A 25,449-nucleotide genomic window follows, 5' to 3' on the forward strand; every position below is an offset into this window, starting at 1 on the left:
CACTGTGATGTTTCTGAACCTGTTCTATCAAACTTGGATGAGCGTCAATTAAAATGCAATGTTCCGGTCAACGTTGGGAGTTGACTGAGAGCGCGAGGAATGCAGGTACGCGGTTGCATACCACACAAAACAACGACCGTGCCGTGGATCTCGCAAGCAAGCAAGTGGGAAATTCGGGATCTCCGCTGCACGGCCAGTGGTTGACGTGCCTGCTGGTGGCGTTTTCTGGATTGCATTCTGGACCGTGCAGAGTGAAACCTCGTCCAAGCCTGAAACATCCGTCTTTTTGCTGTCCCCAGAATGCTCAGCTTCCAATTTCCTTTCGTTCCTCTTTTCAGCTTCAATCTTTCCCACATTCTCTTCTGCCGATTTCTTCGTTAATTGTCTTCCTGTCTTTCTCGACTTTGCCCTTCGCTCATTTCTTTTCATTGCTTCTTTTGAGGCCTCGACGATCTCTTCACAAGCCCACTTAATTGCACGACGTCTCGGTCGCTCCACACGATCTGCGAATTTCGAGTCTCTCTGTTGTGAGAGGACAATAATCTCGCCGATAAACCCAGTCTAGCTCTCGTTAAGAAGTCGCTTGTCGATCCCCCTCACCCGATCCGTTCTTTTCATGCTTGTTCGTCCTCGCTCTTGCGCTCGTTCTTGATCTCTCAATGTCTGGACGGCCTGGCCTCACAGAGAAGCGTCTGTCCAGCCATCGCTTTCAGCAAATCCCAGATAATGCTCACGGCACCATGCACAACCCCAACGATGTCACAATTGACATCCCATTGACAAGCGTGACCAGTCGCGGGCAGACGGGTGCGCGAAACAACAATATGAATGTCCCCCCTTCGCCATCAGCGGGATATTCGCCGGCAGGGGAAGCCGGCCATCACAGTGCCGGCGAGAAAGCTGGTCTTGATCCTGGGACACCCCCCAGCTCTCATGGCTTTGGCCATCGCCGCCGAAGACGCATCGACGAAAGTAGCGGCCGCGCGGTAGACGACCCAGAGGATGGTACAATCACCCGCATGGGCCGCATCTATAGGGCTGTCCTCAATTTCTCCATTGTAACCCGATACATAATCTACGTTATCCCCCTCGCCGCGCTGATCGCGATTCCGATCATTATTGGGGCGACGGCCGCACCGGATGCTAAGATTGGTGGTGTTGCGCTTCCTTGGTTCTTCACCTGGGTTGAGGTTGTCTGGGTGTCCTTGTGGGTGTGCAAGCTATTCGCCAAGGTCATCCCTTTTATCTTCCAATTTCTTAGCGGAATTGTTAGCTCAGGGACACGGAAGTATGCCCTCATCCTGCGGAACTTGGAATTGCCAATTACGACGGTGCTTTGGATGGTTGTCTCTCTTGTGACGTTTCTACCGGTAGGTTGATTTGAGGAATGGGCGGAATTATCTATTGACAGACTTTATAGATCATGGTGCACAATCCAAGGAATAAGTCGGATGGAGATACCACAACGAAAAGTTGGGAAAAGTCCGTCAAGAACGTTCTGTTTGCCCTCTTGGTCTGCTCGTTGATCTTCCTCGGTGAGAAGACAATTGTTCAACTCATTTCCATCAGCTATCACCGCAAGCAATTTGACGCAAGGATCAAAGAATCCAAGCGTAACATCTACCTGGTTGGTGTGCTCTACGATGCCTCCCGCAGTATGTTCCCCATGTATTGCAAGGAGTTTAGCGATGACGATGCCATCATTTCCGACTCTATCCTTGCGGGCACCCCTGAGAAAGATACCCCTGGCCATGTGCGCTCGAACTCTGCCCCGTTGCGGTTTATCCGCGGTGTAGGCCAGAATGTCGGACGGTTTGGAGGCAAGATCACAGGTGCTTTGGGTGATGTGGCCCATGAAATCACCGGAAAGCGAGTTTTCGACTCGAGCGCGGCGCGATCTATCGTCAGTGAGGCGCTGGAGCGGAAGCGGTCTACCGAGGCTCTCGCACGGCGAATCTGGATGTCATTTGTGATCGAAGGTCGGGAGGCTCTGTTCCCTGATGATATTATTGAGGTCCTGGGAGCTGGAAAGGAAGCAGAGGCTGAGGAATGCTTTATGATGTTGGATCGTGATGGGAATGGCGATGTCAGCCTGGACGAGATCATCCTGGCCATCTCCGAGATTGGGCGCACGCGCAAAGCTCTGAACCACAGCATGCATGATGTTGACCAGGCCATTCACGTCTTGGACAACCTCCTAGCTACCGTTGCCTTCGTCATCGGCATTCTCGTCTTTATCTCATTTGTCACTAGCGGCTTTGGCACCGTCATCGCCGCCGGCGCTACCTCTCTGTTGTCACTGAGCTTCGTTTTTGCCACCACTGCGCAGGAAGTGCTGGGTTCTTGTATCTTCCTCTTCGTTAAGCACCCCTTCGACATTGGGGATCGCGTGGAGATCGACAGTAAGCCCTACATGGTCGAGCGCATTTCGCTGCTGTTCAGTGTCTTTCGCAATGTGTCCGACAATCGCGTGACCCAGATTCCGAACGCCGTTCTCAACACGGTGTGGATCGATAACTACACGCGGTCTGCCGCAATGCGGGAGAAACTAACCATCGAAGTTAACTTCGACACGTCAATGACCGAGATCCAACTTCTGAAGGATGAAATGGAATCCTTTGTTCGCGATAAGGAGAACAGCCGTGACTTCCAGCAGGACGTCGACGTCGAAGTTGTCGGCGTCGGTGCCATGGACAAGCTAGAACTAACCGTGTGCCTCTGCCACAAATCCAACTGGGCGATCGAGTCCGTCCGTGCCACCCGTCGCTCCAAATTCATGTGTGCGTTGGTCGCCGCCCTCCGCAAGATACCCATTCGCGCTCCCGGCGCCGCCGTAGCGGAAGAAACTCCTGCTGAAAATAACGACAACCCAGACGACGGGCCGGACAGCGAGCAGCCCGGATTTCAGCGCCAGCCATCCACCAGCGAGGGAATGCGTCGTCCCGCTGCCCCAGAGACCAGCTTCACTGACTCCTCCAAATCTACCGGCTTCGATGCGGGCCACTCTGGAACTCTCCAACATCGCGGTGCAGCCGCAGCCGCAGCAGGCACTAGCAGTACCTTCAGCGAGAGCACCCTCAACAACAATTTCGGATCTAGCACCAGCAGCAACGACCCGTACCAGCGCACCCATTCTCCAGTCGGCGAGGGCAACCGAACCTCCGTCACCTCGGCCAGTCACGAACGCCACCTAAGCGTTAACAACGGCTCCCTCACCCGCGGGGCGTCTACAGCATCGACCGGCCGCCGCAAGCCAAGCGCTAGGGATCAGCTAAGCTCAAGCCCTCCCACTGACCCTACGCTCCCTTCCCATCTCGCGGCGCCCGTGCTCCAGCGGCAGCCTCCGCCCACCCTTCAACAGCAGCCCTCCAGCCCATATGGCTATTCCGAGCGTTACCCCGAGCAGCCAGAGAGCTCTGGCCTGCCATTAGAGCCCTCTTCGGAAATGGACCCGTCGAGTGCCCAGCCGCCGCCTCATCCGAGGATCTACGATGAGTATGACCCGCATAATTCGTCGTCGGGTGTGCATCCGCCTCGAAGTGATCCCCGATATCATCCTGATGGGTCGCGCCGGGTGTAGGGTATCTAGTCCTGTGGCTATGTGAGATGATATTTCATTATCTGTATCAAAAATGTAAACATAGACGTGGAGTTCGGGTCTGAGTTATTTGGGGGGCATTTAAATGCGTTCGATATTTAATGCCAGACAAGGAATTGGGAGGAAGCGCAAATTAACCCTGAAGATTTTCCATCAATCATTCTATGATACAGCCAGTCAGGCGAGTAAAGTAAAGTAAACAATCCCAAGTTGCAACTGCAAGTACCATGGGTATCACAGCAACATGACACAGCCCAAGACAATCACCATAATATACACACAAGCTGAACTCTCAAACACGCCCACCCTCCTTGGGTCCGGCTCGATTTACACACCGGCGAAGCCATCTACTTCGTCTCCTTCCACGGATACGGAATCGGATCCCCCTTGCGCACCCAAATCTTGCTCTTCCTCTTGTTCACCACATGCTCCACGAAGACCTCCCGCGTATACCCCGCCTTGAATTCCCGAAGCCACCGCGGATCCCAGAGTTCACTCGCAATGCCTAGATCCTTGCAGCACCGCACAAGCGCATTGGATCGACACCCTTCGGCCGCGGTAGGAATGCCATCGGGCGAGAAATAATCCTGTTCACCGCGCGCAACGGAAACCAGTCTGTTCGTAGCGAAGAAATACAATTAGCGAGAGTCGCGCCCACAACACAAGTAACCGGGGGCAAAAAAAAAAAAGTCAAAATGGTACGCACCGTCCAACACAGACAAGAGCATACTCCCTTGTCACACTCTTCGGGGTAACGATACTCTCGCTCCGCGGCACAAGCCCCCATCCACCCGGCCCAAACGCCTTATTCAGTATCCGCCTGTACTTAATCTCCGGCAGGTACGCGATTCCATCGGGCTTAATCTCGACGTCCTCCGGGTTCGTCTCAGCGAGGAGGATGTCTGCGACCTCCTTGGGGAAGGGCTCGGCGGAGAGGCCGTGGAAGGAGCGCGTCCAGTCGATTTTCTCGGTGACGGGGTCCTCGAGCTCGAGGGGTCTGTCGTCGAGACCGGTTTTGGAGATGTTGTCGGTTGTTGGGTGGTTGGGTTCCGGGGAGGGGGGTTGGCCGTTGAGTTTGGAGGTGGAGGTGGAGGTGGAGGTGGAGTTTGAAGTGGCGCTTGTAGCGGGTTTGGGGGTGGAATTTGGGGAGGTGTTTTGGAAACGTTGAGAAGTGGGCTGGGAGAGATGTCGCACGGTCGTTGCGCGGGTGAATTGGGAGAAGGGAGAGGGAGTCGGACGTGTGAGGGCGCGCTGGACCGCTGATCGCTGAAGGAGAGACTCTACAGCCTGGAGGGAGCGGAGGAAGGCCATGATTCTGAAATTGGGGGGTTGTCGGTGGAATCAATGGGAGACGAGCGTGTTGCAGACGGGTTAGCTTGAATGAAGTCAAAGCCGAAGCTTGAGATACAATCACGTGATTGTCTCTTCACGACGAGGGAGATATCTTAAATGAATCAGGTTACCCTGCGCAGAGAAGTCGTTCTAATATACATGGTAGGGAGCCCTAAATACTGTACAGATGCGGTGCCCGTCTGATGCCGTCTACATAGCTGTGGGCAATGACGAGCTCAGGCATCCTTACTCTGAGTGCGGACGTCGTTACCCTGGCGCTTCCAGCATTGGCGGAATGCTTCCATCTAGTCGGATCAAGGCGTGTCAGTAGAGAGCTTGTTGATGTTTGTTCGGAGTATTTGAGAAATATCGGGGTAGGTCAGAGTGGTTCAGAGCGTATCGCACCTCCTTCTTACAGCTCCGCCAGTCTTTTTTGGCCCAGTAGCATTCATTCAGCTTGTCCTGCTCCACTGTGTAATAATCTCTGTTAGAGTTGCTTTGGGCGAAACAGTTGAGGGACGTGGGATGGCTGGGATGTACCTGCGCAGCCGGTGCTGAATATCCGCTTATCCCTACAGAGGCGACCGGTCAACTCACTCCGAACGACGAATGCGTATGCAGGGGAAGGAATTTAAGTCCCTACCAGTCATCCGGCTCATCGTCGTCGCCTTCTGTAGCCACCTTGGGCTTTTCTTCTCGTTTCGATATCATTGCGATTGATCGTCCGGTGATAGCCGAAGGTGAAGAGGGAGATATCGAGTCAACTCCGATTTTCTCTCCGAGGCCTTTCCAACTCCCCGCAACAATGGCGACGACTGCCCCCAACACCACAGGGAAGAAGCTCAATGTCCTAGTTTATTCCGGTCCGCACTCTCTACTCCTCTTGCCTTTAGCATTAGACTGACTTATGGTACTTTAGGGGATGGAACTACCGTCGAATCCGTCCGCCACTGCTTCTACACCCTCCGCCGCCTCCTCGCCTCCCACTATGCAGTGATCCCCGTAACAGCCGACATGCTTATCAAGGAGCCATGGACGCTTACATGTGCCTTACTCGTCATCCCAGGAGGTGCGGACCTCGGCTACTGCCGAGCTCTTAATGGCGCTGGAAATCGCAGGATCGACCAATTCGTTCGCCGCGGGGGCGCGTACCTCGGACTCTGCGCGGGGGGATACTACGGGTCGAAACGCTGCGAGTTTGAAGTCGGCGACAAAACGTTGCAGGTAATTGGGGATCGCGAACTGGCTTTCTATCCGGGTATCTGTCGCGGTGGGGCATTTCGTGGATTCGTCTACCATAGTGAGGCCGGCGCGCGGGCGGCTGGGTTGACCGTCTCGAAAGAGGCGCTGAGTGCTGGGGTGGTGCCTACGAACTTCCGGTCCTACTATAACGGTGGAGGGGTCTTTGTTGATGCGCCTCTTTATGCAGACAAGGGTATTGAAATCCTTGCGAGCTATGCAGACCGACTCAATGTCAATCCGGGGTCTGGAACCGCTGCTGTAGTATACTGTCCTGTCGGCGACGGTGCAGCCATACTTACGGGTCCGCATCCTGAGTGAGTACTACGCCCCATTATTGATACCAGTAGCTAACCATGTAGATTCGCGGCGGTTAACCTCGACCGTAAAGCTGGTGGTCCTGAATACGCTGAAGTCATTGAGGCTCTAGCTGCGGACGACAAGGGGCGGACAGACTTCTTGAAGGCTTGTCTGTCGAAACTTGGATTGCAGGTGGCCCAAGATACAACGCACGTGCCCTCTCTATCGTCTTTGCATTTCTCATCCTTGTCATCCGATGATGCAGAGCAGGTACTAAAGTCTCTTGAGGAACTAGTGGGCGAAGAGCAATTCCTGAAAGACGAACACGACACCTTTAAGATCGAAAATCTCGGTACATACAATATGGGAACGCTCGCTGAGTCCCTCCGTACAGAGTCGAAGGACTCTCCACCCGAACCCTCAGAGACAGAAGGAATTGTGGATTACCAATCAATAGTCAAACGTCTTGTCATCCATGATGATGTCCCGTCAGCCAAGACGACGCCCTACTTCAATCATCACGCATTCTACACGCATCTCCGAGGGTACCAAGCTCAATCAAAGGAAGGCGCATCGCTATTTGGCTCGAATATTCTCTACGGCGAGGTTGTTACCAGTACAAACACGATACTCGAAAAGTAAGTCCCAGATTCTAGAGACACACTGCACTGGCTGACTTGAATAGAAACGTTAAACTTCTCCGCAAGCTTCCAACCGGCACGACTGCGACGGCTACCACCCAAGTAGCCGGCCGAGGACGAGGCTCTAACGTTTGGGTATCTCCAGCCGGTGCTCTGATGTTCTCCACGGTCGTGCGCCACCCAATGGAGAAAATGCAGACTGCCCCGGTGGTGCTAATACAGTACCTGTCCGCGTTAGCAGTCGTCCAGGGGATACGAAGCTACGATGAAGGCTACGATGCGATGCCAGTCAAACTGAAGTGGCCGAACGATATCTGTAGGCCGCCCACTAGCAGCACATATCATCCGCCGAACTGACTTCTATAGACGCCCTTGACCCTGAACAGCCGGAGCACAAGAAACAATATACAAAGATCTGCGGTATCCTCGTAAACTCCCAATACTCATCGAATGAATATACCTCCGTCATCGGCATTGGAATCAACGCCACGAACGCCTCCCCAACAACATCATTAACCGCTATAGCCTCCCGCTTTGTAGGCCGCAAGGCCGCTCCTATCACGCTAGAGAAACTCCTGGCGCGCATCCTCACCGTCTTCGAGGACCTGTACAGCCGCTTCTTACGGACCGGATTTGACCGCACTTTCGAAGAGATGTACTACGATTCGTGGCTGCATACAAACCAAATCGTAACATTAGAAGCAGAAGGGGGCACGCGCGCTCGGATCAAGGGTGTTACTCGTGACTATGGAATGCTACTAGCTGAAGAGCTGAGCTGGGATGATCGGCCGACGGGACGCGTGTGGCAGCTGCAGAGCGATAGTAACAGCTTTGATTTTATGCGGGGATTAGTGAAGAGGAAGGTTAATTAAACAACCAAAATAGAGACGTGCTCTCTCGGCGCCCAAACCCACTATCTCATCGCGGTAACATTGTTGGCTTTGCTACTTGGCCGGCGGCCAATCCGACAGCACAATGACAACTCTTCTGCAAGAGGAACCCTGTCATCTCTGGGTTTGTTTCTGCTATCTGACGAAACAGTGCTGAGGTAAAGTCAATGTTGAGTTTCTTGGTGCGAAGTGAGGAGAGCCGAGGTATGGCGGAGTCACTCCTATGAATGGGTATCTGACGAGTTGGAAACTTGAATGAGGCCCATAAGGCGAGCAAGACCCACGGTTGGGGTTCAACTGCTGCCATGGTCCGAAAATACGATGTGGACAAAACAGGAAAGGGAGGCCTGGGCCCGGAGCTCGGTCTCGGGAGTGCCGACTTCCCAACTTGTTCAAGGAGCCATGGTGCTGGGAATTCTGGAGCTCGCAAACCAAGTTTCGCAAGGGAGATACGGAGATTATTTACGGGGGAGAGGGAAGAGCATAGCCAGGAAACGACAATGCGAGTGAAGCGGTCTTGGAATCATGGATGTTCTTGACATGTGCAAAGATGATGATGTCATTTTAGGCATCGAGATGAGAAATCGAAAATCCGAAACGAAGGATCCAACGAGAATGGTCTGAAGGAACTCAAGTTTCGAGTTCATGACACTCAGACTTGATGGCTGGCTCGATGCTTGGAACTGACTCACTAATGGGACCCTCTTTTGTCAGCATCGCATTTGACAGACCTCCTGGCGCAAGTGGGAAGAAGCGACGAGAAGCTTTCCGATACGGGAAGCCGCTCGTATTTCCGAGTTTGGACAGAGGTTATTCAAGTGTGCATTTTGCTCCTCGGCGTAAGGCTGAGCTATGTCTTATTTCCATAGCACGTGGAGCGCATAACGTCCCCGACATCTCACGGGCTCTAGCTCCTGTTCCATTGACGAATCAAGGAAATCTACGAAGTGATGATTTGTTCCAGAGTTAATCGCTCCGTGGGGTAAGTCTCAAGGCAACAACCCGTCGCGGGATCTTTGTTGCACAAGGAACAAGTCGACGACTGGTTCGGGGCAGGTGCTCGATTGAGTGGGCTGTGCGGCTCCTATCACCAGCTCCGCCTCGAAAATCCTTCAGGGAAGGCAGTGCCTGGAAGTGATTATTGGGAGGGGACAAACAGAATGAAGAAGCCTGGAGACCCGAGAACTTGTGCATTCGTCAAACTGCTGGACAGCGTATTCGTTTCGATGCTGCGCACAGCAACGGAAACGGGAGTCGGCAGTGCGATCGCTCCAGCCTTGAGATTGACAGGAGCAGCCAAGTCTGGAGGAGACACTTGGCTCGGTTGCGGCCTGTGATCGTCAAGTTGGGAAACGAGAGCATGATTCGGAAACTCGGAACTCTGTCAGCATCCGCGGATGGCTGCCATCGTGAGGAAATGGTCGAGAAGGCCAGGTCAAGCCTCAGGGTCAGGGTATCAACATCGCGAGCAAAGCCTGGAATTCCGAGATCCATCATCGGTGATTATTATTGGAGATAACAAGATCTCTCGAGTCATCAAGAGAACCCGCTGAATAATCGTCCGCGATGAAGCATTTGCTAGCCTGAGATTACCAATCGCCTGTTAATGACGATATTTGATCGTAAACTTTCGAGTGACGGGCACATTGGCCATCCGGCCGCCGAGGCCTTTCCGGTTTGGGGAGACTGTTGGCTGGGCTGCGATTTCCCTTCTTGGTATGGTGTAGCGACGGTTGGCCCATGAGTCATCATTGTTCAGGAACTGATTGGACCCAAGGTGGAGGCGGTGAACGAAAATCCCAACCTTGGCCCCGCTGATCGGATCCATGAATCGTTATGCCTGGAGCCCAGCCTGCGAATCACCCGGTCGGACTTACGGGTTGCACGGAACCGAATCCAAGGGAAGAGAAACGGAAAGAAGAAAAAAAAAAAATCAATTAGTGTCCCAAACCTCGGGGATAGGATTATGAATCGGAAAACAAAGGCTTACAAAAAAGAAAAGAAAGAAAAAAGGAAAACGAAACTCAGAAAGTGGTCCACTGCTGGATATATCATCTGGAAGCCATCCTCTTCTCAGTCCCTTTCTGATCGATCTCGATTTTCTTCACCGACTACGTGGAAAATAGCCCACCCCACCATCAGGATACCTCAAACTTACCTGTCGATGAACAACAAGTCCCCAAGACGGAATTCCGCATCCAAAGACCGGAACACCCCATCATCTTACCTGTCGACGGCAGGGTCTTTGAATTTCATTACTCGTGTCAGGAGATAAGGCTCACAGCCTCTCGACTCACCGCCTCGTCCAAACGCGTGTTATTGGATCGGCGGGACGCCCGGAATCTTTCAGCGCTGCCTGAGTCACAAGTTGAGATCAGAAACGCATCAGCCCCAGAAATAAGAAACACCATGTCTTCTCCCTCGAAACTTTCTCAGCTTCTTACTTCTCCTTCTTCTCCGATTTCCTCTTCTCCCTCGACTCTTTCCCCCAGCTCATACTTTAACTCTCTCACCCGGAGTCGTCAACAGAAGAAAATGAGCATCACGCAAACATACTATCTCGCACACACCGCCCGCAAGAAGCTCACCCGAGAGGCCTCGCGGGCGGACCACAACTTGCGCCTCCTCGTCGGCCACGCCAACCTCCTTGACTCTCTTATGATTGATCTGGCAGATGCAGAGCAAGAGCAAGAGCGGTGGTTCAACCAAACAGTCAGTGGTGCGAGCAAGGGATCATACCGCTCAGAATCGCAGCACATCCAATGGGCCGAAACTCTAGTAGAAGAGCCGGAAGAGGATTGGGACCCAGAATACCTCTCCGACGATGATTCGGATCTCAGTGAGGAGGATTCAGATGCGGAGGATGACTACACTCCCGTCCGCCGACGGGCACCATCACCGGTTGCCATCGTCACCGAGACTGAGCTCGAAGACTACGATTCCGATTCCGATTCGGACTCGGAGTTTGAATACGACGATGCGGAGGATCTTCAAGAGCTTGCTTTGACTCGATCACCATCGCGACAAACACCTCCGGAGCTGTCACATGATGAGGACGACTCCGAGGATGACAGCATGCCCCCCTCACCACCACAACCGCCGCTCCTCGAATCATTCGACGAAAAACAAGCACACCACACAGAAATCTCCTTCCCCGATCCAGACTTCGAACATCGGTATTACGTACAACAAGCGCAACGAACGATCATCGAAGCATGCTGAGCATGCCTCTTGACTCTTGCACAATGTACAATACGTGATACCCTGACGATTCGATGTTCTGGGATATTTGCAGCGTTCAGCTCGCGACGCTTTGCATAAAACGGGTTTTGGTCATCATCCATACACTTGCATTATTAGGCGTTATTGGGCTCGACTCTTCTCATGTTACTCTTCAGATTCGTATATAGCCTCATCTACCATTCCCAGAAAGTGGTAATGAAATAAATACAACCACCTACCAACATACTCAAGAATCTCTTCAGTAATTTTCCTGAACTTCCAATCCGCCCCTCCCAAGTGGGGTACACCAACACCCTTCAATTCAATAATTCAAAGTAGTCGAGCACAACCCGGTCCGCGGCTGCCGATCGCACACCGCTTGATTCTCGCAAGCTAAGGTGACCGATCAGATCACATGGATCGTCCCCGCGGAAGCAGCGTGTCTCACATCCTGCAACCGGAACGCTGTCGGGCAGAAAAAAGAGGCCCGAAGCGAAGTCCTGCCAACTCAGCTCATCTGATTCCATCCGACAATTGTTGCATGTGCGCTATGCGACTGGTGAAGTCATCCTCAACACTTCGGAACACCAGATTACCCCTCCTTTGCCTCCTTGGGCGAATCGTGCCAATAACGGCGGTGTCCCTCTGATAAGATCAGATGAGATGGGGCGAGATTCGGAGTGCCTGGTCTCCCTCCGAGCCGAGCGTGCGCAGGGCGGATCATCAGCGAATTGCCCGTGGCCACCCCAGGCGCCGCGGCCCCGGCCGGACATTCGACTTTCCGATTCAGGGAAATTTGTGCCTGAATTGATTCATCTCTGCTGCATTATTCCTCTTGCGCCTGACTGAGGATCCGGGAGAGGTGGGACTTTCATCCCGCTTTCTTTGCTTTTTGTCCCCGTTGGTCTTTGCTTTTCCTTCCCCAACTTTTGTCTTGCAGGGAGGGGAAAAAGCGAGGCCTGGAGATGGGTCAGGCGTGCCGGTGAGTGTTCCTCTCTGCACCATTGTTGGAGAGGAACATGGCCAGAGAGGTCTCCGAGGTTCCGTCATCTCCGACAGTTCTCAGGAAATATCAACCAATCACCCTACCATGCATCCCCCAAGTCAGACCCCTCCTCTGAGTCAGGCAGCACAAAGAAGCTCGGTTCAACGGCTGTCCTTGCCGATGCTCAATGCCAAAAAAACCTTAGCCCCGTGATCCCTGTTGAGGATCACAAAAACAGGTCCTGCCGAGAGTCTGGGCGGAGCATGACGATTGGTTTTCCTACCAAGTTTTTGAAGGAGTTGTCGTCTTGGCGGTTTAGGGTTTCATTCAACCACTCGAGTGGAGGATCTTGAATTTTGAAATATGATCGCCCTGGAGTTTCTTGAGTGTCCCTGCCCTCGTTGGTTGATTGTGCTAGGTCCTGGATCTTGAGCCTTGAAGTTGAGAGTGATCGAAGGATGCATGGGAATTCTGGGCCCAAGCATGCATGCTTGGGAGCAGCCCGTCCTCTTGACGCTTGGAATGCCATTGGGTGTCGGATCGTCGGAACGGTTGTGGTGAAAGAGGACCCCCTTCGTTTGGACGGAGGACGAACATTACCGAGCTTGTTATCTTGGCACTGAATATGAACTGAAAGGAAATTGAGGCCTAATATTAATGTAAACTAACCTTGGATGAGCATAATTCACAACCATAAACATCAAACATTTGATAACCCCTCTGGAGAACTGTGACCGAAACGGCCGCGCCGGACTCCACCGTCATCTCCAGCTCATATCCATAAACACTCTGAGCTGCCGCCCAAGAAGGAGTTGCAGAGTTGGGGAATGGGGGTATTCCCAGTATCTGGGCTGATTCGCAGGAGCAGAACATGGCCCCTAGACGAAGACTGCTAAAGGGATTGGTAAAGCAGTATGGGTTTGGAGCCGCCTATCGACCGAAGATTAGGGCGGTGATGACCCCCAAAAGCTGGAGCAGACGTCAGATACCCAGCGCGGAGCCGACTTTCCTCATAGAGGGTTTGGCGACTCGGAGGTCCGTGCTGAGATCGACCATGCGGCGGCGCCAAAACAAGGAGAGCATCTCATCTGGAGAATGGAGATGGGGTCATCATTGGATGAAGTACCAAGATAACTCGGCGGGTAAGACTGTATAGACACCAGCTACGGATGCGTCTTTGGCCCTGACTGATGCTCACACCTGAGAGCCAGTCGCAGGCAAATTTACAGTTTGCTTGGGGCGCCGGAGGGGCGAGATATCGAAACCCTACATGCACATTCTTGTACAAGGCCGATTCTTGGTGGCGGTGCGTATAACCGGGATCAGGGTCGATTGCATCCCGGAGCTCCTTTTCGGCCGAGACCAGGTCGTCCCGCCCAAACCTCGATGAGGTACCTCACCAAGCGCGATGAACTTGTACATACTTGCCTCATCAACCACGCCAACGAGATGCGCGCGCGCGTCTCGGCCAGGAGGCCAAGTAGGCTTGCGGCGGCCTCTACTCTGGCGGGTATGATAACTGGTCGTCCGGCTTGCCGTGTTCGCAATAAGTCTGCGAGCTCGAACCTGGTGCACCTGGGGTGATCATTGGGTTATTTGCGGTCCCGAGGATAGATCTGCCAGAAACTAAGCATGACGGAGGCCTGGAACTGGTAAGACGGTGGACACAGCTCTGCTACTCAATCTTAACGTATGGCTCCGAATCAAAATAGACTAAATCTCGGCAGTGTATCGAGCCATGGCTTTTGAGTATGCCATTGCTGATGTGCCGCGTATCCGTGTTACTCAGATTCACGTTTGACGTTGGACGACCAAGAAAGGCGGAGAATTTCCGCTCCAGCATCTCGTAGCCTCAGGCACCGTCAGGCATGAACGCTAACGAGCGCGACCGCCTTCCGAAAGCGCTTGCCCCTCTTTTCTTGGAAGCTTCTCATGTTGGACGAAGACAGTCGCAGCAAGAAGCGTTTCTGCATCCGGCGTCCGAGGCGAGTAATGAAAACATTAGCCTTCTCCTCGGTCGTCATCTCGGGTTTGTTGTTCTTTTTATAGCGTTCTCTCGTCAACTTATCCCAGCTACGCCTTGCATATTCCCCGAGCCTCCCGTCCAACTGCTGCGTTATCGCAAACCATGATCTGCAGCTGCTGCACGGTCCGACTGGCAGAAGGAATCCAGATGCTTCATGGCGGTTGAGCCTCCCATGACGTCCGCATCGTATCATTTGGCGCTTTACTATCTGAATTCAAGGTTTGCTTTTACAGCTGCATAGCCTGCCACGCACCTTCCTCGTCTACCGCTTGCTCCGTCGAAGAACAAACACATCATGGCGTCCACTTCTCCACACCATTCCCCCGACTCCGAGGATCTACCAATCGTGCCGGGCTCTGAGCGCAATAGCAGTCCATCGGAATCATCTCGGCATGGTAGCACAGCCATGGGCGACAGCACTAACAAAAAATCAATCCAGTTCAATATACAGAGATCCGAGTCGCAGCCTCCTCCCAGGCCTAGTAGCACGACAGGTCGGAAGAACTCCCAACCTGAAGCAGTCCAGGAAAAGGATCTTAAAGTCTTTGGGCGAGGTCACTCACCTCCACCACCTCGGTAAGCTACTAGATTCCGGCATTGGCGTGGTGACATTCTAACCGCCCGGTTTCTTCAAGAACCTATGAACGAGGGGTGTCCTTTGACACCTTTGATAACCCAGATGCCGCGGACTTCTCCCTAACCCTCAATTATAAACACAAGGGTTACCAGCTCACCCGTCGCAGTCGCACATTCCTGTGCGGAACCGACCAGAACGATTATTCCGACTTCGCCTTAGAATGGCTCATCGACGAATTGGTGGACGATGGCGACGAAATCGTCTGTCTTCGGGTGGTCGAAAAGGATTCTAGCATTGCGAGTGATGCTGCAGTTGAAGCCGGAAAGTATCGTCAAGAGGCGGAGAGGCTATTTGAGAAAGTGATCCAGAAAAACAGCCAAAATGAAAAGGCAATCAGTCTGATATTAGAACTGGCCGTTGGGAAGGTCCAGGAGATTATTCAACGCATGGTATGTTCCCTTTCATCTTTCAGTCATTGTACCCGGCATTACCTAACAGTTACCAGATTAAAATCTACGAACCTGCTGTCTTGATTGTCGGCACTAGAGGTAAAAACTTGAGCGGAGTCCAAGGGCTGCTCCCTGGTTCTGTTTCGAAGTACTGTTTGCAACGTTCTCCAATTCCCGTGATCGTGGTACGGCCTTCGACAAAGCGAGAGAAAAAGAAGAAGAAACGTCTCGCGAATCCGAATAGGCGCAGCTACAACCACATCCTGGAGTTGAGCGAACGGCAGGGTAGCCATATATTTTCTGCCCCATCCAGCAGAAATAGCAGCGTTGCTAAACTTCCTGATGAAGAGGCTGCTGTGGCCGCTGCTCTTGGGCTTCCTCAGTCCTATACGGCCTCGCGAACCTCGCTTTCTACTTCCGAGCGAAGCAGCGTCAGTCAGGATGGGCCGTTGACCCCGATGATTGACTCGCTCGACTCTATCAACAAGTCTCCTGCAATGGACCTTTCAATATCCTCCGACGAAGCAAGATTAGATCACACGTCTTCGGCACTATCCGAGAGCGAGTATTACGATAGAAGGCTACAAAAAGATATCTCTCCTGGGGCTAGCGACACCCCGACGCCAGAGGAAGAAATACCTAGATCGGATGACACAACACCAGAGCCCTCAAGCCCGGAAGTCTCAATTCCTGTGATTGTAACGGAAGATACTCCAACTAATCCTCAAGCCAAACGCCGCTCGCTCTGAAGAACAACAACCCTTCTCCGTCCAATGCACGGCACATTTCCTGTCCTCGCATTCCACCATTTCATGAAGCCCCCTCTTCTTACAAGCAGATACCGCCGTTCCGCAAGAGGGGATATGCGGATAAATTATCATGGCATACGATCGGCTAGATCATCGACGCGAGCATGAACTTACTTCATCTTCCAAGTTGCATATGTATATAGCACATTATTCCATGCACTCTTCTCAATCTTGAACGGTCCACATTTGAGTCTTTCCATATGATCGTATTCCTCATATCCACAAGGCGACCCTCGGGAAAGGTTCCCATAATCCAGTAATAGCAGAGCAACAAGGGACCTTCAATTCAGTGATAATTGCCGTATAATACAGGTGCCTGCTAGGGGACAGTCCACAATGCTGACGAATTGCTTGATTCTGTAGAAACTACTAAACAGCATCACATGCCGAAGATAATACTACCTATCGGACGGTCTCCCAGTCCTAGAGCCATCCCAATACAGCCTAAGAATCCCGAACGATGTCATCCTTAATAAGGACAAAGGGGCATCGGGATAGATTCAGCTATAGGGGCACACACTCCTATACGTCTGGCTGGCGTAGAGCAAAAAGAGCAAAGGACGGAGCAATTAAGAAGGGGAAACTTTTCTAACAGAAAGTTTTGTCTAAGACGGCAGGCACAATGAACATGAAGAGAGGAAGGAAGCAAGCCATCGATCGATCGCCAGTCCACACACACTTTGCAAACCAAAGCTAGGAGTGTAGATGGATGCAATGCAGAATTTGGGAGAAGCAAGAAACAAAGAACAGGACGAGAACATGGTGGAACTAAAGTCACTGTACCTATGATGAGACTTGAATGACAAATGGTATGATACGGCAGGAACCTCAAGCTAAAAGTCGTGGGGAGTCTGGTTGGTTTACCGCATTTTTCTCCCATTTCCTTTTCCGACCTGACATGACAAGATATCGGAAATGGGAGACAGAACCATCGGAGCTCTCCGGGTATTGAATTGAAGAAGAAATGCGGAAAAGGAAATAAGCGTGAACACGAACCCGAACATGAGCAAAAACAAGGATTGACAATGACATAATCTGAATTGGGAAGAGCAAGCAATACAAGTCGAGGCTGGAAGGATGAGACGGCACTCATTAAGACCAACCTACCTATCTCGCTGGGTATTTAACAAGAAAAGCCACTTTTTGCCCTCCATTACAGCTTCGCCTAGCTTTTTCCTTGGTTCGTAACTGAACACTGTACAATCGAATGTGAGAGGAAGACTCGTCTATAATACCGCGTCGAAGGAGAATGAGTGAGCGAAGAAGCGACAGAGAAAAGCCTCTTCTTCTTGTCGGAATCGTGGGCGAGGAAGATGAGAGAGAATTGATAAGTTCGAATGACATGATGACCATGAGGTGACCGTAGCTAGAATTCAAAAAGAGATGTCGAGGGATGAATGAAGAGTAAGTAAGATAGAATCTTTCCAGAAGAACGAAATCATTTTCATTATCATTGCCAAAGAACAAACAATCTATGATGCTTCCTCGCCGTCCTTCGACGGGGTGGCGGAGGGTCGACGCTCAGCAGCGGGTTGTGACCTAGTCAGCAGGGGTGAGGCGGGGTTTAATGGAGGGGAGGTGGCCATATTGTCCTGATCTTGCAATTGTGCGAGAGCACTGGGCAGAATTAGTAAAGGCGTTCGAAGTCAGATAATGACGGGAGCGAGATACCTGAAAGCATTGATCGAGGATGCGGCTTCCTTGTCTTCTTTTTTGCCGGCGGGGGGTGTTCCTGTGCGGCTGCTGGCACCGCTGTCATCGCTGCCGCGAACCAAGTTGCCACCAGGGCCGAGGTGGTTCTTGCGTCCACTGTTACTGCGGGAGCCGAGCATGCTAGAGGGCCCAAATGACATCGGCTGGTTGGTATTACGAGTAGTGCGAAGGCGGCGGAGGTCGTCGCTGCCAACCTTGCTGGAAGCGTAATCCGGCGGCGGTGCTTGTCCGTATCCCGATGAGAAGCTCCGAACATCACCGCGACCCATCGCGGGGCGTCCACCACCTCCCCGGGATGCTTGCTGACGTAGACGTTCCATCTCTGCTTCTTGTTGCGCGCGAGCAGCCTGGGAGAGTCAGGATTACCGGCTTGCGAACTATTTAATTCGGACACATACCTCCTCACGGATCTGTTGAATTGTCTTGGGACCCTTATCGGAATCCTTGGATTGCCAGCGTGAATTACGCAAATCGATGATATCCTAGCGAGGTCAGCTTGCTGGAAGTACCTCGACGTAAAGAAGTAACTTACCATTAACATGAACCTCAATCGGCTGGGTAGTTCAGGGGTCTGCATCATGAGGTTGATTCGGTGGAAGTAAGCGTCCATCATAGCGGGTCCTTTCTCCGATGCGTCCAGACTAGCACCGATGGTACGTAGGAGGCTAGTCAAGCTCTCCACCTCAGCTTCCTCAGGAACACCCTCATAGTCAACCAGCTTCTTCACACACTCGTGCATGATACGCTCTGTCAACATGCCCAACTTGTACAATTCACCAATGAACTTGACAAGACCGAGACCTCGACGCTTGGCCGCTGCGGCAGCATAGTACTCGTCGGACATCATGGCAGCCTCCTCAGTGACACCCTCAGGCTTGGGGGGCAGGTTGACCTTCCATCCGCGCTCGAACTCCTCTTGACAACGGTTTAAAAGGTATTTTCTGAACAGACTGCCACCAGCAACAACGTTGCCGTTCTTGTCACGGATATTCTCGTCCTTAATTTCGGGGCTCATGCTCTCAAGCATACGCTTGCAGAACTTAGCATAGATCGACGCCCAGTGGGCTTCGTCGGTAGCCTTCTCGAACGTGAGTTGAATGACTTGGCGTAAAGTGCGTCCATCGGACTCATCCTTAGACTGTGAAACGATCTCCAGGATCTGGCCCGAAATACGCTCGAAGTTCTCTGGGGTCATCTTGTTCAAAGCGGCCTTGACCTTGCGCTGGACGACATCCGGGGGCATGTGGCCACCAGGGGTAGGGCCACCAGCAGCAGGAGCCTGACCAACGCTGCGGGGCTTCCATCCAGTAGCAGAAACCTGGAGACCCTGAACCTCCTTTCCTGCGGTGAGGGGCATCGACTTGGCCATCTCCTCTTCCTTCTTAGCCTGCTGCTTGTCGCGCTTGCTGCCGGTTCGGGTGCCAGACCGGTTGCTTGAGCCCACGCGAGGGGACTGGGGCATCATGGCATGAGAAGAATTGGTGCGGCTGAGCGCTGGAGCATTCCCACCCATTGGGAAACGCCCAAATTGACCAAACGGGTTTCCCATAGAGGCGGTACGGGCGTTGGAAAGAGCGAATCGCTGCTCGGAGGTCGTTCCCGGAGGCAAGCTGTGACGCGACGCCGGCTGGCCGAAAGCGCCCATCTGGTAATCTGGCTGGGCGCCAGTACGAGACTGGGTACGCGACATTGGGGTCCGAGCAGACTGGGGACGAGATGAGTCTGTATCTCCGACAGTTTCGCGCACGCGTGCATCCCAGTCAATGGACGGCTTCTCCTTGAACACAGTCTGGAATTGCAGCAGGAACTCCTTATTGTAGTGGAATTTGCGGTCCGCAGGAGCGTTCGTGTTCAGGGCAGGGTTAGGAGAGACAATGGAAGCCGGGTAGGAGATCTTGCTCAGGTCGTCCACAAATCGGGCGGAATGGAGTGACTTCATACCAGCGGTGGGCTGGGGCGGTTCGACGGCCTTGCTGGTTTCCAACTTGAGTGCTGCAGGTTTCTGCTTGGCAGCCGCAGAGCTGGTGGGTTTCGCAGGGGGCGCCATGGAGGAGGTATCAGAGACGGGAGTGACTGTTCCACTGTCGGCAGGGGTACTAGATTCTGTCGCGGGGAATCCACCCTTCTTCAAGGAGGCGAACAAATCTTTACTGCTCGTGTCTTCGCCAGCCTGTCGCTTTCTCTCGCGGGCTTCCTCGCGGGCTTCGGCTTCGCGCTCAGCCTGCTTCATGTTAGCCTCGTAAGCCTCCCGTTCTTCCTTCTCCTTGCGCTCGCGCTCCTCCTTCTCGGCCTTCTTTTTCGCGTTGTACGCAGCTTCTGCAGCGGCTTCCTTGGCCTCGAGTTCAGCCAGCTCCGCTTCGATAGCGTCGTAGTCAATCTCGTCCTCGTCGTCCGCTGGAGCAGGCGTAGGGGCAGGTTCGGGAGCCTTCGAGGGTTCCGCAGTAGGAGCAGCCTTCTCTTTCAGGCTCAGCTCCTCAACACCCTTACGGGCGGCCTCTTCCTCGGCGGCCTGCTTTTTAGCGGCGTCTTCTTGCTCCTTCTTCAGGAGGGCTTCTTCCTTCTCCTGCTTCTTATTGGCAGCATCCTCCTCGTCCTGCTTCTTGCGCTTTGCGGCTTCCTCTTCTTCCTCTTTGCGTCGCGCCTCAGCTTGGTCCTGCTGCATCTTCTGGAGGACCGCATCCTTCAATTCCTGCTTCTTTTCCGCGGCTGTCTTGGAATTGCTAGAAACGGATTGAGAACGAGTGTGATCAGTGCTGCTACCAGTTCTTGAGGGAGGAGTAGGACTCGGTGCGGCGTTCTTAACGGGAGAGGGTGTGGCGCGTGCCGGTGATGCGGGAGTCTTCTCGAAGGTCTTCACGTTGCCACTATCGGGGTCACGAATGGTAATGGCCTTCCTTGTCTGCTGGGGAATAACAAACGCTGGCTTGGCGCCGTTAGAAGTGTTGGAAGAGCGACTCGGGGTGTGTGTGTGACTAGGTGTTGACGGAGCTGCAGGAGGTTGGTTCTGACCTAAGCTAGATCCCGGACGATCAGAGACTTGCGAAGGTGTGCGCGACAGAGAGGTTGCTTGTGGAGGCCCTTGCGCGACAGGATACTGGCCTTGCATATACGGCGGTTGATTGTACGGAATTGGGCGAGGACCGGGCTGCGGAGACGGGGGTGGCATGTACTGGTAGTTCGCTGGGTAGTATCCGTAATTCGGGTCCGGGTAGGGGTAGGTCTGCCCGCGTTTCATCAATGTTAGATACTGTTCAAAGTGCCCACTTTCTGGAGCGAGATTTGGGGGAGGGAGTGTAACAGGAAGTTGGGGCTGGGCAAAGGCCGTGCTTGGGGGGTGCAGCACACGGGGACCTTGTTTCTTTTTGTTGGAGGGGCCACGACGGTTGGGTTTCTGAGAAGAGGGATGGGGAAATCTCACTGCTTGGGGACCCATATGTTGAGGATAGGCGCCATATGGTTGAGGTGGCATCTGCGCATGCGCCATGGGAACCTGGCTCATCTGGGGAGTCACAGGGTGAGCGTTCGCCATTGCCGGGCTGCGGCTAGCTTGCGGGGATGGGAATCCGTGCATCGGTCGGCCTTGGTTAGGGCCATGGAACTGAGGACCCATGTTATGACCGCCTCGAGGTTGGTTAGGGGTACGGAAGTTAGGAGTGGGAGAGTACGGAATCTGTCCCTGGTGGCTGGACTGCGAGTGCCCGCGGCCGCGGCCGCCCTGATAAGGATAGCCACCACGGCCAGGACCGCTTCCCATATGGTTACTTATGTCACTATGCGTTGACTGAGAGGACTCGCGACGCAGATGAGTGGACTGGGGCCCGGGCCCAAGGGGAGCCTGAGCCATCTGTTCATGCAATAAGAGGGTTAATAACATGACCGATTATGTATGGCTTAGAGTGCGCTATGAGATCGTTTTTGCGTTTCTCCCAGAGGTGAAAAATAGATTGGCAGGTATTCCAGGGCACAAGAAAGTTACTTACGTTCTCACCCACATTTCCAAAGCTACCAAAGTTTACCTGCGCCTGGTATGACGATGGAGGTGGCCTGCCACCACTCGAGGCGGGCTGAGGGATGGGCGAAGGCGAAGTCTGCGGCGAGGTCGCACGAGGGTTAACGGGGGGCGTCACACCCAGGCCTGACTGAGGCTGGCTTGCCAGAACAGCAGGGTTGCCCATGTTAGGGGAGGACTGCTGGTTGGCAAAGCCGAACTGGAGGCTATTAGGACGACCGGGCTGCGCGCTGTTGGGAACATAGGCGGCGGTTATGGTCACCGAAGGCTTCTTCGAGTGGTCGCCTTGGGGGCCCGGAGCTGGGGCGCCATTCACGATGGTCGGAGGCTGGGGTTGCTGCATGGGTTTGCCGCTCACAGAAGTTGAGGTCGACTTCCCATGTTGCGATGGGCCACCCACGGTGACGGGAGCGACGGCGGTTGAGTCCGTCGCGGACTTCTTGGTCGCGTTTGCGTAGGAACGGGGCACCGTGGTCGAGGTCGAGGATGGAGCGGGAACCGGCGCCTGAGGCGAGGCTTTCCCACTGAGCGATGGGGAGGAAGAGTGCGAGGCGGCCTGGGTCGAGGTGCTCTGTCCTTGAGGTTGAAGGCCTGACTTGGGAGGGATCGAGCTCATTAGACAGGCGAGGCGGCGAGATTAGGAAGGATGAATGACAGTGTTAAAATCCGGAGAGGGAGGAGGAGATAAGGAAAACGATGCTCGCAAGAAGGAGATCGTTTAGACCTGATGATAAAGTCGCGGCGATATCCAAGGCGTGTTACAACAAGAGGAGGAACACGCTCGAGAATCCCACATCCAGAATTCCCACACGCACAATGGGCTGGGGAAAACGAGAGAGACGAAAAGGGACGTCACGACGGGGTGGAAGAAAAGAACGAAGACCACCAACGGAAATGTGTCTAACGTCGTGGTCAACGACGATATTTCTAGAGAGAAGGGGGGAAAGAGGGGGGAGAAAAGAAGAGGTTCAAGTCTTCTGGTGAGGAGGAAAGGAATTCAGATTCCCTTTTTTTTTCTTACAAACACCCTTTTCGCCTTTCGGTGGTGGTGGTTTTGGCCGCCGAAACGGGTAAGGAGCGGACTGCATGTGCAAAAGAAATGAGTCCACAACTCGACAATTTGATTCTGAGCCACTGATGCTCTTTTATTATTGCCGTTACTCTATCACAGAATCCCATTAAATTATCTTATTTTCCTCTCCCAAATTGACGCCGAAGACAACATGTTCCCATCGGGAGGAGGCGGCAAAACAACCTGCCAAGAACCCATCCGGAGTATTGTTCTGGAAAATCATCACAATCATTCCCTTGCTTGCCCATGAGTCGGAGGGCCGGAACCAGGTTCCTGTTCCTGCCTAGCATCGCCTTGAACTCTGTTAAACAGTCAAATGTATGACTCCCACGCTGTTCGATTTCCACCAGGCCTTCTGGACAGAGACTTGGGCCATCCTCGCCACATTTCTATACAGTATCATACTTGTAAGTAACCAGTTTCACACATAATTGTCCACCCTCCCACGCCACGTCTCAAATACGAATACGGTAAGCGTATTCTCACCCTTTGACGGAGTAGCCGCCTCGTCTGGCTTCTCTTGTGCCACACTGCGAGCAGCCTCATTTTTTGCCTGGGCCTTGGCCCGCTCTCTCCCACGCCCCGGAGTTAGAGTTCATCGTCCTCACTTCGTCTTGCACATTCTGCGTGGGCAGTTTTCACCCAGGCTTGAGTCATAAGAACTCAGCCCCCTCGATGCATGGCTTGGATCTGTTCTCCGGGCCACACGTCAGCGAACGTCTTATATCCGGAGGGGATGTCATTAGCGGCGTTAACGCATTCGTTAATGCAAGCTTGACCTGAGTAAGCCATTATTCCCCCCGTTCCTCGTCTGTTCAGATGCAATAATGACGTAGATGCGGCTGGACTCGGAGATCCTGAACATTTCATGATTGGTTTAGCTCTTTCTTCAGACTTCCCCAGGTCTGCGGGGGAGAGGGCAGGACACTAGGCGGATTAGGTACAGATCAAACTCAAACCTGGCATTGACAGTCTTAACACCCGAGAGAAACAAACAACATTACATTCTTCAAGTACAGTCCAGTCTAACGGGCCTCTCTGGCACGAGCAATCGCATCCACTGCCCGCGCTGCGAATTCCACACCAGAAGATGTGCCAGGCTGTTCCCCGCCTCCGAACCAACCGGAGCCACGATTACCACCCCGCCGACCAGGTGACCGCTCTCGTGTATCCTCATGCTCGACGTGGTGGAAGGAGTTGTCGCTACGGTTCTTTCTTAGAGGCGCCCCGCCATATGCGAGGTCTTCGTCCTCTGATTCAGCGGCGGCTTTCATATTACGCTGCTCGTTCAGGAGTGCATCACGGAGAACGTCCAGCATACTTTGCTGATTCGAGTAGAATCTTTCCTTTTCCGCTGGGGACATGGATTCCATCTCCCGGGGAAGGAACCGATTAGCTACCTCCTCCGAGCGGGCTTCCTGGCTCTTCCCTGAGGATGTCACGGCGGCCACAGCGGAGCTAATGGCAGAGTACCAATCATTGGCAGGGGCCTGAGAAGGTGCGCCGGCTGCCGAGGGCAGATAGAATCGCGATAGAAGCGACTGGGCATAAGAAGCAGGTCCAGCCGGCGGAGGGGTTGGGGGTCGTTGCGGCGGAAGGCCCAGCACGCGCTCCCGAACCCAATCGACTGCTTGGTAGAAATACTGCAGACCCATTACTCTGGCCCTCTCGTGGGTGCGGCCGATAAAGTCCTCGATCTCGCGTTCGTGGTGGGTCAAGAATGGATCGACATAGTCCTGATATAAGACCCGCGCGCCCTGGGTCTGCGGGAGAACTAGATATGCAAAGAAGCCGAGCCGAATCCAGCTGTAAAAGGGAAACCATCCCAGAATAAAGACCGTCCACGACTCAGCCATGAGAACGGCAGAGAGTACCACCCAGTACATCAGCCATGGTGCCAGCTGGGACGGGCTTGACGAGCGGAGAGCTTTGTAGGAAGCGAAGATGGGGAAGAGAATTGAAAGGATCGAGCTAGGGATCGACAGGAATCAGCATCGTGCCTGAGATGAGAAATCTGACAAGGGGCTTACGAGAATAAATCCGCAATAATCCCAAACATCTTTGGACAATTGCGTTGGTTTCTATGCCCACAATTTGATGAGTTGGAGCAAGATGGTGGACGTGCAGAGTGAGCAGAATTATCGTCTTGGTCGATAATGCGGAGCAAACGCAGTCTTAGCTGCGGGGCAGGTTGACAAAGGGAGCAAGATAGAAGTGGTGGGCCGCCACAAGGAGATTGCGTTGATGAGGGCGAGATAACCACTCTGGTGTAGGTAGACGTGGAGGTCGGAAGGGAGAAAGAGCTTAGACAGTTTTTGAGGCAACTGACGGAGATAACAAAGGTGCAGCCTCCAGTTTGCCAGCTTGCCGTGCGGAGTGTGACCAATTCGGGCGCTGCTGGGCGTAAGCGGAGGCTCAGATCTCAGCCCTGCAGATCCAGGGAGCGGCACTTGATTCCTTTCAAAAAGAAGGGTCTCACAAAGCAGCAAGGCCCTTTGCGACGCTGTCTCCCTCTGGAGGGTGTCTTTCTTCTGCTGTCGCTTCCTAGCGAGGGTAAGGCTCCAGCGTCGTTGACGTCATAGGAGTC

The 25,449-nt window shown here is 53.3% G+C and overlaps 8 protein-coding genes across 8 annotated transcripts; 5 read left to right on the top strand and 3 right to left on the bottom strand.

The window, feature by feature from the left end:
• The first annotated feature begins 544 nt into the window (after window positions 1-544).
• On the top strand, window positions 545-3,711 carry BJX67DRAFT_10373 (serine/threonine protein kinase). Its single transcript, XM_071024221.1, has 2 exons — window positions 545-1,370; window positions 1,421-3,711. Exons 1-2 carry the CDS (start codon window positions 660-662, stop codon window positions 3,578-3,580), a joined length of 2,871 nt encoding a protein of 956 aa, XP_070891498.1. The 5' UTR covers window positions 545-659; the 3' UTR covers window positions 3,581-3,711.
• A 51-nt stretch (window positions 3,712-3,762) lies between these two features.
• On the bottom strand, window positions 3,763-4,963 carry BJX67DRAFT_10216 (putative mitochondrial genome maintenance protein Mgm101). Its single transcript, XM_071024206.1, has 2 exons — window positions 4,305-4,963; window positions 3,763-4,213 (listed from the first exon to the last, which is right to left on the bottom strand). The coding sequence occupies exons 1-2, from the start codon at window positions 4,907-4,909 to the stop codon at window positions 3,946-3,948; spliced, it is 873 nt and encodes a 290-aa protein (XP_070891499.1). The 5' UTR covers window positions 4,910-4,963; the 3' UTR covers window positions 3,763-3,945.
• Window positions 4,964-5,482: 519 nt separating this feature from the next.
• On the top strand, window positions 5,483-8,005 carry BJX67DRAFT_10506 (biotin--[acetyl-CoA-carboxylase] ligase BPL1). Its single transcript, XM_071024239.1, has 5 exons — window positions 5,483-5,793; window positions 5,850-6,486; window positions 6,532-7,107; window positions 7,155-7,426; window positions 7,477-8,005. The coding sequence occupies exons 1-5, from the start codon at window positions 5,736-5,738 to the stop codon at window positions 7,980-7,982; spliced, it is 2,049 nt and encodes a 682-aa protein (XP_070891500.1). The 5' UTR covers window positions 5,483-5,735; the 3' UTR covers window positions 7,983-8,005.
• Window positions 8,006-10,535: 2,530 nt separating this feature from the next.
• BJX67DRAFT_376331 (uncharacterized protein) lies at window positions 10,536-11,222 on the top strand (the record flags this gene model as incomplete). Its single annotated transcript, XM_071031853.1, has 1 exon — window positions 10,536-11,222. One exon carries the CDS (start codon window positions 10,536-10,538, stop codon window positions 11,220-11,222), a length of 687 nt encoding a protein of 228 aa, XP_070891501.1.
• Window positions 11,223-14,033: 2,811 nt separating this feature from the next.
• BJX67DRAFT_339713 (universal stress protein) lies at window positions 14,034-16,258 on the top strand. The gene is made up of 3 exons (XM_071027698.1): window positions 14,034-14,809; window positions 14,869-15,259; window positions 15,316-16,258. The coding sequence occupies exons 1-3, from the start codon at window positions 14,529-14,531 to the stop codon at window positions 16,006-16,008; spliced, it is 1,365 nt and encodes a 454-aa protein (XP_070891502.1). The 5' UTR covers window positions 14,034-14,528; the 3' UTR covers window positions 16,009-16,258.
• Window positions 16,259-17,350: 1,092 nt separating this feature from the next.
• BJX67DRAFT_10313 (putative eukaryotic translation initiation factor subunit eIF-4F) lies at window positions 17,351-22,930 on the bottom strand. Its single transcript, XM_071024218.1, has 6 exons — window positions 21,762-22,930; window positions 21,200-21,625; window positions 18,314-21,001; window positions 18,180-18,263; window positions 17,740-18,128; window positions 17,351-17,685 (listed from the first exon to the last, which is right to left on the bottom strand). The coding sequence occupies exons 1-6, from the start codon at window positions 22,404-22,406 to the stop codon at window positions 17,541-17,543; spliced, it is 4,377 nt and encodes a 1,458-aa protein (XP_070891503.1). The 5' UTR covers window positions 22,407-22,930; the 3' UTR covers window positions 17,351-17,540.
• A 1-nt stretch (window position 22,931) lies between these two features.
• BJX67DRAFT_11228 (uncharacterized protein) lies at window positions 22,932-23,778 on the top strand. The gene is made up of 3 exons (XM_071024336.1): window positions 22,932-23,269; window positions 23,364-23,645; window positions 23,717-23,778. The coding sequence occupies exons 1-2, from the start codon at window positions 23,183-23,185 to the stop codon at window positions 23,643-23,645; spliced, it is 369 nt and encodes a 122-aa protein (XP_070891504.1). The 5' UTR covers window positions 22,932-23,182; the 3' UTR covers window positions 23,717-23,778.
• A 109-nt stretch (window positions 23,779-23,887) lies between these two features.
• On the bottom strand, window positions 23,888-24,921 carry BJX67DRAFT_376334 (HVA22/TB2/DP1 family protein; the record flags this gene model as incomplete). Its single annotated transcript, XM_071031854.1, has 2 exons — window positions 23,888-24,833; window positions 24,893-24,921. 2 exons carry the CDS (start codon window positions 24,919-24,921, stop codon window positions 23,888-23,890), a joined length of 975 nt encoding a protein of 324 aa, XP_070891505.1.
• Between the last annotated feature and the right edge of the window lie 528 nt (window positions 24,922-25,449).

The sequence above is a fragment of the Aspergillus lucknowensis genome (genome assembly GCF_044049455.1).
Source record: "Aspergillus lucknowensis strain CBS 449.75 chromosome Unknown BJX67scaffold_1, whole genome shotgun sequence".
Classification (NCBI taxonomy): domain Eukaryota; kingdom Fungi; phylum Ascomycota; class Eurotiomycetes; order Eurotiales; family Aspergillaceae; genus Aspergillus; species Aspergillus lucknowensis.